The sequence below is a fragment of the Zonotrichia albicollis genome, chromosome 4 (assembly GCF_047830755.1).
Source record: "Zonotrichia albicollis isolate bZonAlb1 chromosome 4, bZonAlb1.hap1, whole genome shotgun sequence".
Lineage (NCBI taxonomy): Eukaryota > Metazoa > Chordata > Aves > Passeriformes > Passerellidae > Zonotrichia > Zonotrichia albicollis.
The window spans coordinates 50,582,980-50,597,370 of record NC_133822.1 but is presented as its reverse complement, the minus strand read 5'-3'; the positions used below and the strand labels follow the sequence as shown (position 1 = coordinate 50,597,370).

Sequence of the window (14,391 nt, the reverse complement as noted above, 5' to 3'; positions counted from 1 at the left end):
TACTGTTTTTGGTGCTCACAGTATAAAGGATGAAGATGCTCACCCCCCCCGGAAAACAGATAACCACACACAATTAGTTATTCAAAGGCACTCAGCTTGCTTTTTAAGTTTGGCAGACACCAAGCTGCAATTTCTTTCATCATTTGCCGGCCAAACAGTCTCTTAAAAAATTCATTCGACACAATAAATTATATGCAGTGACCAAGCACAAAATCTCACGAATTTATGTGGAAAATTTATTTTGTTAAATAAAATATTCATGATCTTTACAAAACTGATTTTACCAGACAAGGCCTTTGGCCACTTTTGATTTCTTTTTCCCTTTAACACGCTGGGCCTTAAGCTTCTTTCTTTGCCTGGAATTCATCCATATTGGGTACTGTCCATGCTGGTCTAGAAGAGTTTTTTTGTTTCGTTTATTATCCAGCTCCATTTTGCAGTCATCTGAAAAATTAAAGGTATTTTTAGTGAGTAAAATATCTGAATCAGCTTCACAGAAGCTATTTTGTTACTAGATTCCCCCAAATGATAAAAATATCCCTAGACACAACAGTATTTCTACACAGAGAACTGAAGGATTTATAAACTGAAAGCACTTTCCAAATCAATGTAACTGCAACCCAGGAATTTCAAGAGTTGACAGTAAATGTGCAATATTTTTCCTAAAGGTCATGTATGGGCAAAGCATCTTATTCTTTCATCAGCAATCTGTTCTAATCCTGTGTCTAAGAACACTGTAATTCCATCATGGAAGCATGCATGAAGCCAGAGGCTTACTGAAAGATATGCACAATTACACACTTTTTAAGATGTAACATTTAAGATCTGCTCTAAGAAATTATTCTGAGTGGAAAATGAATACAAGTAAAAAGAATAGTAAGGAGAAAAGGTGAAATACAATGACAGCAGTAATTATCAGCCAGTGATGCCACACTTGCCTCAAGGTGTGAGCATGACATCACATCTAACACACTGACAGGCAGAAGGAGAGGATTAATCCCTACAATGAGGAAGAGTGCCCATGACATGGTCACTCCCAAGAGATGAGGAAGACTGCCAATGACATGGTCACTCCCAAGAGATGAGGAAGACTGCCCATGACATGGTCACTCCCAAGAACGGTGTCCCCAGCTGCCCAACATCCCATGAACGTCATGTCCCAGGGAGATAAGGAAGTGCAAGAGGAGCACCTTGCTAAGTACTGACTGCAACTGTGCTCTGTAATTTCATCCCAACCTTGTTCCTAAACCATATGTGTGCAACTCAAGCCTTTACCACAAGTTTTATGGAGAGGAAAAAAGACTTTTACTGCTTGTCTAATGTTGGGAGACAAAGCTCAGGAGGAAAAGGCCAACATGCTGCTTCAACAGCTGAGGTTGAGAGGCTACAGGAACCTGCATCGGAGATATGCTTATGGAGCCCTAAACTGGGGGGCCTGCAAATACTTGGAATCAGCAGAGAATGAGCACAGGTGCTGGTGGCAGAACCAAAAGCCTATCCAGCACAGCAGACCTTATATTATTTTTTCTTAAGAAGAAAAAAGGAAGAAAAAAAATCACAGTGTGCTGTAAACAATACCCTAAAGTAATAGGGTAAGATGTCTGTAATATTTCCCTAGATACTTTCTTCGGCTGGAAAATTATTTATCTGTCTGCAGTAAGTACATATTATGGGTGAAGTTTTTATCTACTTCAGTTCTCATAACACTTGGCAATGCGAGCACCTACACTTAGTCCTGAAAAGTCCTCTCAAAGAAAACACCATTATTTTCACAAAACTTGTAGCTGTTTTGTAAAATACATATTTTTTTAGGTATTTCTGAGGCTGCTATCTCTCTGAAAAAGCCAGCTGAAACTGGCCACTGTAGAGAAGTTGCCAGCAGAGTTGGAAGGAGGTGCAAAAATGACAGATAGCCATGTATTTATTTCAGAAACCAGGTTTAAAGGAATGATTTCTCCTTCAGCATCAGAAGTCTGACAGTGTTCCAAAACATTTTGGAAATTCAATTCTAATTAACCTTTAAAGAATAACTTTTACACCTGGTTTCTAGGACAAATCTGAACCATGGACAAAATTACAGATTATACTTGAAGCTAACCTTAATTGGACAAGTATATATACCATTTTATTTCCATTTCCAGTATCAGAACATCTTAAGTGCCACAAATTGGAGAATCAAAATAAGACTATGATTTAGTTTGGACATCAATTTTGGAAAGAGAAGGTGTCGTTCTGCCTCCCAGCCAGTATGTAGCCATTGAAAACATCTGTTTTCCCTTCCTGGGTTACTTCTTTACATTTTACATACAATTCCAGACACAAGGAGGAAGATGGCATTATTTATAGACATCTAATACCATCCACTCCTGCACCATGCAGCAATGCAACACTAGTTAGTATTCAGAAACTGGGCCCGTATTATTCCTACCCCAACTACTTTATGTTTAGCAGCCTCCTCAAATTAGGACAGTTCGGCAGCAAACATAATGCTGTGATTGGAACAACTGCTAACTGGTGAATTCACATTCACCTGAGGGTCTCAGAGATGTTTCTCCATACAAAACATTGCATACTTTACGTACTAAAACCAAATGTTAATAACCTTGTTCCGCAAGTGACCGGATGCAGTATTGACAGTATGGATGCCGGTGTTGCGAGAGGAACAGAGTCAGTGTTTTAGCTTTAAAACACAGGCTTGCCGAGTGCCTGTTCTCCTGTAACAAGCATTCACGGCTGATGGCGGCGGTGAGAGCCAGAGGGCAGTAACAGCACCGGGGCCCTGCCGCACCGGGGAGGGAGCAACTGCACTCACCTTTCGCCTCCAGGACCTTCTCGGGGGGCACCACGGTCGCCACCTCCTTGACCTCCTCCATGATGACATCCGCTTTGGTTCCCAGGATCTTCTTCAGCCTCTCCAGCTCCTTGGGCGCGTTCTTCTTCCTCTTCTCCGCCCGCATCTTCCTCCTCCATTTGCTCCTCAGGCTCTTCGCCATGTCCTGCAGGGAGGGAAGCGGCAGCGCTCGGGGGGGGGACGCGCGCACTCGGGGGGGGGGTGCGCCACCCGCTCACCTGCCGCGCGCGAGGCCGCCACACACACTCCCGCCAGGCCACGCGGCTCGCCCGCGCATGCGCACACAGAGGCGCCCGGCGGCCCGCGGGGGCAGATGGGCTCTACCGTAAGTGTCGGAGCGAGCGCGCAGCCGCATTCCCGCTTGCGCCCCTGAGGGGCTGCGCCGGACGGCGCTGCGCGGCCGGGGCGAGCGGAAGGCGTGGAAGGATAAACGTGTGCTCCATCACAACGTAAAAAGCAGGGATTTGTTCTTAGCTCCTGCCCCGCGGTTCTGAATGAAATCCTAAGGCTATCACACTCACTCAACCCATCCACAGTGGTAGCTGGAAGGCCTCACGGAAAGCGCACTCGGTGGCAGCGTGGGGCGGGCAGGACGCGCACCTTCCCCAAGTACGGCATTCCTCGTCTCGCACCCCTCTCTGACAGGACTGAGAGCAGTAACAATCCCTCACCGAATAGGAAGGAAGCCTTTCAAAACCGTTTTTATGCTGCCTGCCCCTCCAGCATCCCACAGCGTGGGAAGCAGCCACAGTCCCAGCACGTCCACCCTGCCAGCACCGAGCCGTCTGCAGCGCTCATTCTCAGCATCCCGAAGTTCTCCAAGAACAGACTAAAGGCTTTCCAATTTTTATTGACACACAGTGAGTTTTATTATACATAAGTTGATAAAATGCCATAATCAATCTCCAAATGATTTTTCAGAACACTGATAGGCAATAAATAGTACTAAAATAAAGAATATTCCCTTTAATTGTTTTAACACCCTCACAGCTTCCATAGTGACAGCCCTTAACTAGGACAGAATACCTCTGTCAGAGACAGCATTTCAATTTACCAAACAAAAAAAAAATTATCTTACTGAAACATTGCACAATGATAAACTCATGCTACCCTTATGTGGTACATAAACGAATGATCAATCCCAAAGGAAACATTTTCAGCAGCAACAGAACAGCAGGGAAGCTTATTCTGAAGTAAACAGGAGTTGGCAAAATTTCAATCATTAATTGCACTGCAAATTAAGTGATTAAAAAAGTAACTGTAATGAAGACAGCATGTTAACTACATAATATACATGGTCTGGAGAAGAACTGTAGCTATGTAAAAAGGCATTTTTCCCCCTAAGGAGAGACCAATATGCATGGAATGCAAACATAATAAAGATTCGGTCTTTAGAAGGCAGAACTACAGAGTCTGCAGATCATCCATAAACTTAACTTTAATTGTGCTGTAGTCAAACCACTCTGCTTTTGACTATTTTTTATTAAATGCCTCCAGAAAATGCAGCAGGTGCAGGAACAGATTTATGATGTCCAAGTAGAGATTGATTGCAGCCAGTATGTACTCTTCAGGGGACAACTTGTGCATCAGCAGATGAGTGTCATAAATAATAAATCCACAGAACAGAAGAGCTCCAGCAGCAGCAAACACCAACTCTATTGTCTCACTATAGAAAAACAGCTGGAAGCAGATAAAATATGAAAAAGATACTTGTGAATTTCATTTTTTAAAATATTAAAATCCCTGCATAATGATATGCCACATTTAAAACACAGTCTTTCTACTGTTATGTACACAAAACCACAGTATTACGGTGATATATCAAGGCTCTTATTCCATATATTCTCCAGTCCCACAATCTCTGACTGAGTAAAAGTGCCTCCACTTAAGAGGGAGGAAGGTCTGGTCTCCAGAATACTAACAGCAGACTAGAAAACTAGAAAACCAAAATATAATTAAATCTCAAATGTCCTTCACATTCTCTTCATCAAGTAGTGGATCTCAATTGACAAATTTCATCAATCAACCCAAATACCCCTTTTATGTCGGCAAGAACAGCACCCAACAAAAATCTAACTTGAAAATGTGTGGCTAAATGATGACCAGCATGATGTAGAACAGTAATGGATCTGGCTAACAATTTTCTTTCATTAAGCTATAGTGGGCTGATCCAAACCTTTTAGTTACAGTAGAAGTCAGTAACAGGTCTGAGTGACCTGATTTAGTGGAAGGTGTACCTGCTCATGGCAGGGGGGTAGAATAGATGATCTTTAAGGTCCCTCCCAACCCACACCATTCTGTGATACTGTGAATATCTTTGAACTGTGAACACAAAATATCTTACCCTCAAGAAACCTGAGATGATTAAAATCCACAAACAAGCAAAGAGGCTGAAAGAAAATAAATTACACTGTGACCAACAATATATATTCTTTTAGACTTAACTTAAAATATCCTCCTTTCTAAAATCTCTTCACAATATATATGGCAAGTAAATGTCTGGAATTCTTAAGATGCCAACTGTTTACTGGTCTCAGCAGTAAAGGTTTTGTAAAGTTGTCAAAAGTTATGTTCTAACTTTAATTTTTTTAAAGATTTGAAACATCTGCCTTCTCTCTCAGTGAAAAATCCATGTAAACTAGTTTTCTAATTGTTTCAAGATTCTTTATCACTGAAAAGAATTTACCAAGGATCAGAAGTGGGTAAAATGCATAATTTTAAATAAATAACCCTCACCATTCCCTTGAAGCAGGTTCTATTGACCTGTATTCCTTACTATACCTGCAAAGCTTGGTTTAAGAAAGAAAAAAAACCCAAAACCTTAACAACAACAAATAATTTAAAAAAATCATAAATATGACAACATACCCTGCTCCAAATTTGCTGAAATCTCTCTTTGACTGCAAGGTATATGCAGTCAATCCAAGAAATACAGCAGTAGTAAGAATAAAGGCTTGCAAGACGATGGAGACATCATAGAAACTCACTATAAACAGAAAGAGTAATCTGTCAATTAAAGAACTCCACCCTATGTATTTGCTGAGTTATCTTTTGAGGAAACAGAAATTTAAACTTAACTGTGAACAAAATTTGGTAAATTATGCCTGAACTTGTCTTTGCATTTCAAATTCATGATCATAGGACTCAGGGATCGTGTACTAAGTTTGACAGTTACTTTATAGCTGTAGCTTCTTAAATGGAAACAAAAGGTCTTCCCTAGTCAGAATTATGAACACAGCAACAAAACAAAGCAAAAGGATTTTAAGCACAGATAACAGAGATCTTAAGGAAAAAAACTGTATGAATTTTTCACAATATTGCAACAAGGGGAAAAATAAAACAATCCCCTAAGAATGCTCGAAGTTTTGATTAGGGGACAGGAAGGGAAAGATAGCAGAAACATGTGCAATCTTTTTCTTCCCTCCTTCCTCCTTTTTCTTTCCTTTCCCCAAATCAGGATATCATAGGCCACAATGAAGAGGTTTCATCTTATGCACTAAGGTATAGTTCAAGATGATGCCATGATGTGACTGCACACTGCCTCATTTCAACCCTGACCATGAAGCACAGAATTCTCCAAACTCAGATTCCCTTTGAGGAAATTGAGGGGGCAGGTAGGACTATTTCAACTTTTAAGATCGATCTGAACATTATGAAAGAGAACATTTTTAACTATACTGAAAGAATGGATTCCCCAATTTCTCACTTCAAGTTTATGCCGTTTCATTTCTGAATCAGAATTCAGTTTTCTCCCTTGATTTCCTGGTTTTGCTGAACTCCTATCACTGTCATTGAAATTTTCAAACAGGATTCATTATCATTTTAGTCACATCTAGAAAACCCTAATGGCAATTAGTACAATATAATGGATTCATTTTCCAAATTCTTTATGGAATCAGACAATAGGATGGCAACTATTTACCTGTAATGGCAACTGTCAGTGCTTCCAGTAGAGTCTACAAAAAGCAAACCCAAAAAAAGAGGAGGGTAAGAAAAAAATCAAACCATGAAACATTAGGTGTCCTGTTAAATCTTTCTGTATGAAAACATGTTTAATTTTCAACAAGAAAATGGCAATCACACTGTCCTCCTGCGCTGGAAGTTGTGTTACATTAAAAAAGTACAATAAAATGTGAAAATGAGTGACAGACTTTCCCTATAGAAAAATGTCACTTACATTTCCTACTGTAAGCGCACAGCATTTATATGACACTTCTGACAAACTATTCAAGGGGCTATAAAAGTAATATATTTGTAATATCTTGTTGGACAGCTGTCTAACAGTGTCTGCATCAGTTTCCTTTCCACACTTACCCTTTAAATAATCTGTTTACTTCACAGCAAAGCTGTCTTTCTGTTTTATCACAAACACAATTTAGGCAACTCTTGAAACATCAAATTTTAATTGAGCTACTGTGACTTCTTTTCAGAAGACTGATTTGCTACATAATCCAAAATATCCAAGAGCAACTCTTAGCGTGGATCTACATACAACATCAGGCAGAAGACTAAAATTTGAGGACAGCTCTGACAGATCTGCCTGTGCTGGAAACATGCTCAGAATTTAGCATCAAAAAGACAACTGGAAGAATAAATTATATGGCTGGTTTGGGTCTCTGCTGAAGGCTGTCCATTTAACAATTTAGGTAACAGGAATACCTCCTCCTTTCCTACCGAGCAGTTGCATAGAAAAAATCCCTGACATCAACAGAACAATGAGAGCAGATAGATTTCTACACACATGCAATAACCCTTGCTCAACGTGGTTCCAAGTTCTAACATTCTTTCTAAAAAGATGCTGAAAGAAACCTGAAGTGCCTGCTATGTAAGAACAACCTGTGGGCAGAATCTCCAAAAAGTAACTCAGACCTTCATAAATATATAGGATGTCTTTCAAGGAATACAAGAAAAACAAATTACATACCTCTAGTTTCAAGGAATTAATTACAATGCAAGATATTCAAGGGGCTATTACATTGAATTAATTAATCAATTAATAATTTAACTTAATTAAACACTTACAAATCCAAACAGCAGGTATAAATTAACAGGGTGCTGGTGTCTGTAGAGGGTCAGTGCCACGATTACAGCCAGAGATCCAAACCCAGATATCAAAAGCAAGGCAGGCCTGTAAAATTCCATATTAAAAAAAAAAAGTAATCAAACTTAAATATCTATAAGACTATGGAATAGTTTATATAAATTCAAATTTTTAAATGACCATCTAGGAAAATATATCCAAAGTAAATGTAACACAAGTTTACAATAAAACTGTTTAAAGAATACTACTACAGATAATCAGTTAAAAATAGCACAGCCACAAGTAAAGACAACTTTTTCATACTAAAGCTGAAGATTGCCCAGTAATCCATGACCTGGAAATGAGCACATACAAAGAAGAAAATCCATCCATACAAAGTAAAAGCATTAAAGTATATGTACTGTTTTGCCTGTTCTGAACTCCATATTCAGAGAACTATTTCCCATAAGCACCTGGATGCAACAAACATATGCACTAACTGCACCAAAAAAAATCAGTAGTGACCAGTAAGTATTGCTAAATCATTCAAGCAGCCCTCCAAGAAAAATGGGGCCAACATGAAACACAAAATCTCAACAGTTCCAAGCAAGTAGGACAATTTTAAATTATCGGGTTTATGTAGAAAACTGTAGTTTTACAACCACTGTTGTATACACTACAGGTTATACAGAAACTGAAACTTTCATGCAGTGTGTATTCCTCCTTTATATTTGGGCTTTAAAGTGAAAGTAGAAGTCCAAAAGTGCATTTGGAGGAAAACTGAAGCTATACTCGGTGCTCTCCTTTCCCAGCTGGTCTTTTCCCTGGCCTGTTCACCACAGTTTACATTCTGGGACTTATTTTATCATGAAAATCTGAGAGGCAAAATGAAGCACGCCCACAGGAATTTAAGCAGACTAATTCTTTTGGGGGAGTGGGGAGGGAGTAAGGGAAAAAGAAGATGGGAGAGGGAGGAAGAGGAATAAGACATGATTCTGCTTTTTGGAACAGGCACCTATAAACAACAGCATTCCAAAGAGATTCTAAGAGTATTTAGACTGTAAAACAAGAAATGTCAGTAACTGAGATGTTCTGCCACTCATGTAAAAGTTTGCACAGCATAAATATTAAAATAAGCACTATTAATAAAGCATTGATTAAAATAACAACACAACAAAAAAGGTAATAATGGTTTTCATAGTAAACCAAGGAGAAAAATGTCAGAGAAGAAAAGTTACTCCCTAATCAACTTAAAAAGTATCTATTACAGCAACAAACCCACAGATTATAAAAATGATTACAAAGTGTAGCAGCAATTTACATAATTTATACCTAACACATTCTAAACAACTGCATTTCATCTTAGAATTTACCTCTCATGAACAAATGCCTGCACTCCAGTAGAGTATAGGAAAATTGCAGATGTGATTGTGGTCAACAGAACTTGAACAGAAAGAATGCTGTACACCTTTCGCAGAAATGCTGGAAAAGGAAAATAAAAATGAAACCACTTTTGGCTTACAGCTTCAAAGTTTAACAGTAAATCAGATACAAGTTTTCATTTTCAGAGGGAACTGTTATAAAGTCATAGTGAAAAAGCACAGACAAAGTCGTAAAAAGCCATTTTACTTTGAGAACCTGACACAGTATTACAGCAAAATTGCATTTATTCCTGGACACCATTATTTAACTATTAACAATGATGACAAAAGAAATATAAAAACACTTGCAAGGAATTTACTTTGGATCAGTTTAAGACCTACGTACACCCATTCTCACTATACTGACAGCACACCTTCTCCATCATGTTCCTGGTGCCTAATGGACCTAACTGACAGAGGGTTAACATGGAAGGCATGGCAAATGCTTGGAAGAAACAAAAGTTTTAACACCTCTCAGAAGAAATTCCAATCCTTCAGTCTCATGGCTACACTTCTGTAATTACAGTCACTAATTCTAGTATTTATGAATCACAGAATGAATACGCTTGGAAAAGACCTGTGAGGGCACAGAGTCCAACAGCGCCGTGTCACAGTCCATGGCACCCACTGCCACGTCCAGGCTTTCCCTCCACACCTCGGGGAGGTGCGTCTCTGCAGGGACTACGCATCTCATGGGTCATGTCTGGACTCCAAAACTCATCACGCTGAAAAGAACCAGGTCTGAAGCCCGCAGGCTACCGGGTACACGGGTACCCGCTCTCCGGAGAACACCCACCCCCTTCACTCGCGGTTAAACGACAAAAGCCTCCGCCCGCGGCAGCCCCTCACCCTTGATGCCTGACCTGGACTAAACAGCGCCCTGGCTCCGCACTCACAACCTTCGGCCAGGTTAAAACACTGCGCGGAGCCCGAGTGCAGCTCAAGGCCGGGGGTGACCGGGGTGTCACAGGGGCACCTGCCGGGAGCGCAGGGCATCCCCTCACCGCCCCGCCACTGCGGGCAACGGGACCTCTCCGCAAGAGCTGGGGGGCTGCAGCGGAGCCGTGCGGCTCTCCCACCCATCCGCAGTCCTCACCCATGCGGATGTGGACGCTGGCCGAGGCCACGTTGCTGCCATAGTTGAAGTCATCCTCGATGGAGCTCCGCGGGTAACGTTGCTCCCCCGCCATGGCCGCCATGGCCGCCGTCCGTCTGCGCTTCCGGGAGGCGTGGCACCGAGCAGGGCGCCCCGCCGAGCGGCCGAGCGCGTCGATCGCGGGTGCGGCCTTTGTGGCTGGCGCTGCGGGCTGGCCGTGTGTAATTGAGCTCTGAAGGACCTTGCGGGGCTTCCAGTGCCTGGAAAACCCAGCCCTTGGGCTGCTCTTCGCCTCAGCCGCACCCCGCTGCCCTCCGGCCGGTGGTGCAGCTGCACACGCTGCCTGTTCGGCGGTGCCTGAGGGAGCGGCGGTGGGGCTGATGCTCCCGTCCGCCTGTGTCCCACAGGGACGAGCTTCACTTCCAGTAACCTTTCTTGCAAAGCAGAATTTTACCTCGGTCTTCTCCTAGTTGCGTGTCCCGTCCTTCAAACTCGGTGTAATTGAGCAGAAAGCAAAGATGCCCGGCGTTTCTCAGGCATTCACAAAGCGCATGGTGCAGTCGGACGTGTGGGAGCTCACACTGAGCAATCACAAAAGGCACCATCTGGGGATGTGGGTAACCTGTGCAGCAGGGTATTTGTTTAACTCTTGAATATTATCTAAAGTGCGCCAAGAAACTGAAGCAACAGACACTTTAGAAATATATGTAATACATTTGACTAGAAGTGCTTTTGAAAATTGGAAAAAAGGGGCCTGAACTGTATTCAGCTTCTCAAGGGAGAAGTAAATAAATTCTATGATTTCATGATGAAATAATCTTGAGCAGCTTTTCTACTGAGGTGACTTAGTAGAAAAGTCACTTTCACTTGCAGAGACAAGAATTATGAGCAAGACTTTATATTCTGGGAAGTATTTATCATTTTCTTACCATCATTTTGCATTTTTCAGTTGCTGCAAGTAGGATCTTTCAGTTTGCTCACACTGCTGAATGGTAACTGTTTGGAAACAGTTATGCTGTGTACTTTCTTGCATCTGCCTCTGCAGAAGAATAACACTGATGCTCTCCCAGAAAAAGCATTTAGAGTTCTGGTAAAGCATCTGGTGTTGCCTTCTCCAAATACATGCAGTGCTGTTTCCTTTAAAGTACCTCTTAGAGGTGTTCTGTGTGAGAAATGGAACATTTCAGAGCATTGGTGCAGGAGTTGACTCCTGCAAATAGTTTGAGGCTTGAGACAATTGAAGGACAGATATAACAGTAGCCTTCAAATATTCTTTTTCAGGCTGTTGCAGTCCTCCAGTTGTGGAGAAAGTGTCACATAAGAGGTAGCATGGCCTAAACTGCACTAGGGAATATTGAGGGTGGAAGCTTGAGTACTTTTAAGAGTAATCAGGGCAAAGCTGTGGAATAGTTAGCCTGGGGTTTAGGCACAGGCTGGGAGATAGGAGATGGCAGGAAGCAGGCACGTGAGCCTTTGCACTCACACACCCACCTCCCGTGTGGAAGATGTTGGTCTGATGGAAGCCACCAAGAGTCAGTAATCAGCTTATTCGGCCAGGCAAGAGACAAAGCAGCAAAATCACCTAGTGACACCACCAAGGAGCACAATCTGCCAGAGCTGTTGCAGATGGGAATGGAAAATTTTTTACCTCTGCAACACTGATAAAGGCTGCCATTTTCATGCCAAAAGAGAGCATCGTTCTCGTCTTAAGGTCTTGTTACTTGCAAGCACATACAGAATGGAGTTCTTTGGAATGACTGTACTAAATGAACATTTAATGACACTGAGTCTGTCTGCTTGAGTGCTTTCAATGTCTTAGCAATTTTCCATTCCTCACTTGGGAAAGTATACCTTGTAAAATGCTAAAAATGCCTTATGAAAAGGAAAATGTGTTTTACATTGCCTTTCTTTTCTGTATTTGATGTTTTCATAAACATACCTCCATCACACTATTTTTATTTGAAACCACGGCAGTCCCACAGTGGCTGGCTCGGGGCTGGCTAGACGCTCCCGCTCCGTGTGCGTGCGTGCAGGGGTGAAAGAGCTTTCTGTTCTCCCAGCTTCTGCTCCGGGCTCCAGTGTGGGGAGAGGAAGCTCGCTGTCACTGGAGGCCTGGTAAGGACCATGAACTCCTCTGTGCCTTTTGTCTGCGTTATACATAACCGGTGGCTTTGCTGGAAAAACTCCATCTGTTGCTCAGAGGTACTTGGGAAAGGTACTTGGAACGTTGCCAGGATTCTGCTTCTTTCCAGCGGTTTGTTTTTAAATCATTGTGCCAGAGGCCCTTCGTTTGCTTTGAGCAGTGTTCCCAGAGTGACCCCTCTCAGCATGGCTTTGATATACATCTGTGTATCTTCACATCATCACGGCTCTTGTTGAGGCAGGACTAAATGGTCTCCTCTTCCCAGACTGCCAAGTCCATGACCTCTGCGTGGCTCTGTACAAATGCGTAAGGCACAACTGCTGGAGTATTGCTGCAGTGTGGTTCCAGGAGCACAGGGTCACACATGGGGCCCTGTGGCTGCCTGCCAACCTTTCCAGAGGGAGGTAACATCCAGGCAATTTGTGCTCAGGAGAGTGCAGCACACATGGATACAGAGCAATGTGGGAAAACAGAGGAGAAAGGTTAGATTGTGTAGGTGCATCCGCATGGCCATTAACCATTAATTTATCCCCAGGTGAGCTTTGGTCTCTCAGTTTCAAAATAGCTTCCTAAGTTAAAGGAATCATGTAATTGTGTGATCCTGAGGACCCCTAATTTGAAGAAATATGAGTTGTAGCAGCTTTCCAGTATCTAAGGGGGGCCTGCAAGAGAGCCAGAGATGTACATTTTTTGCAAGCGTGTGTAGTGATAGAGATGATGGCTTTGAAATGAAAGACAGTAGTTTTAAATTAGATACTAAAAAGAAATTCTTTACTGTGAGGGTCGTGAAGTACTGGGACAGCTTGCCCAGAGAACCTGTGGATGCCCCACCCCTGGAAATGTTCAAGGCTGGGTTGAACAACTTGAGCAGCCTGGTGTAGTAGAAGGTGTTGCTGCCCGTCTAGTTCCAATCCCTCAGGCAGGGGGATTGGAACTAGATGATCTTTAAGGTCCCTTCCAACCCAAACCATTTTATGATTCCATGAGTTACTATGAAATTATCCTTAGACTCAAAGTTACAAGGTTTTCCATGGGAAGTGGAGACAATCACGTAATTGTAAAATTATTCCAAATTATATTTCAATGTGTACAATATGCAGGTGCAAATCCATCATGATGTTCTTACAGGGCAGGAAAATAACAAGGAGACTCAGAGACAGATGTGCCATCTGTTTCTGTAAAATCCCTGATGGTGAATTTTCAAATCCACTGATCAAGGGAAGAGAGTTTATCTTCTTTAGTACTTACAGTTTCATGAGAAAGAATCTACCCTTTAGCAAGCAGGTCACAAAGCCAAGCTATTCCAGGACGAAAAGCATCTCTCAATGTTTCTTTGGTTTCCCACAGCCCACATCTTTGCCTAATAATGATACATTCTTTTTCCTGTGAAATCCCGTCTGCATTATATTTTTTTCATTACACCTAGCCCTATTGTAACTCAATTATCTCCTTTTTAAAATTTTGTTTTAAACCATGTGCATTTCTGGTAAGATATGACAGGTTAGTTTTGGATCCTATTCTCAGGGGAGGTCTAGCTGCAATAAGAAATGGGCTGTGCCTAGGAACAGAGCTATCTGGTGGCACTAGGCAGTAGTCCATCACTGTGACCTTTATTTTAAGGATTGTGAACAGCTCTTGAACAGACATGTTGGTTTGATTCATGTGATTGGGTGAGACATTTTGAATGGGCTCAGGGTGAGTCCAATTCCTTTTGAAAACAAGACTTCAGGATAAATATACCTCTGCAGTTAATAGGGTAGTGCTGGTAGTTAATAATCCTAGCAAAGTCTTAAAAGTCTTCTTTCAAGGTTTTTGCCCATTTATAGAAGTCTCATGTCTTTCAAGGATGCCATCTTATTT

The 14,391-nt window shown here is 42.0% G+C and overlaps 2 protein-coding genes across 2 annotated transcripts; both read right to left on the bottom strand.

The window, feature by feature from the left end:
* Positions 1–215: 215 nt before the first annotated feature.
* LLPH (LLP homolog, long-term synaptic facilitation factor) lies at positions 216–3,224 on the bottom strand. Its single transcript, XM_005480569.3, has 3 exons — positions 3,070–3,224; positions 2,813–2,996; positions 216–444 (listed from the first exon to the last, which is right to left on the bottom strand). Exons 2-3 carry the CDS (start codon positions 2,991–2,993, stop codon positions 281–283), a joined length of 345 nt encoding a protein of 114 aa, XP_005480626.1. The 5' UTR covers positions 2,994–2,996; positions 3,070–3,224; the 3' UTR covers positions 216–280.
* A 457-nt stretch (positions 3,225–3,681) lies between these two features.
* Positions 3,682–10,548, bottom strand: TMBIM4 (transmembrane BAX inhibitor motif containing 4). The gene is made up of 7 exons (XM_005480570.4): positions 10,389–10,548; positions 9,245–9,353; positions 7,874–7,979; positions 6,774–6,807; positions 5,720–5,837; positions 5,196–5,241; positions 3,682–4,531 (listed from the first exon to the last, which is right to left on the bottom strand). Exons 1-7 carry the CDS (start codon positions 10,489–10,491, stop codon positions 4,325–4,327), a joined length of 723 nt encoding a protein of 240 aa, XP_005480627.2. The 5' UTR covers positions 10,492–10,548; the 3' UTR covers positions 3,682–4,324.
* Positions 10,549–14,391: the final 3,843 nt, after the last annotated feature.

Bases quoted from the DNA above. Each gene is read 5' to 3' on its own strand.
- TMBIM4 (XM_005480570.4), bottom strand. From the start codon at position 10,491: ATGGCGGCCATGGCGGGGGAGCAACGTTACCCGCGGAGCTCCATCGAG. The intron at 6,808-7,873 runs GTAAGTGTTTAA...TGCTTTTTGTAG, and splicing joins TATACCTGCTGTTTGGATTT to ACTCTACTGGAAGCACTGAC. The intron at 4,532-5,195 runs GTAAGATATTTT...ATCTGCTTCCAG, and splicing joins TCATCTCAGGTTTCTTGAGG to CTGTTTTTCTATAGTGAGAC.
- LLPH (XM_005480569.3), bottom strand. From the start codon at position 2,993: ATGGCGAAGAGCCTGAGGAGCAAATGGAGGAGGAAGATGCGGGCGGAG. The intron at 445-2,812 runs GTGAGTGCAGTT...TTAATTTTTCAG, and splicing joins GAAGGTCCTGGAGGCGAAAG to ATGACTGCAAAATGGAGCTG.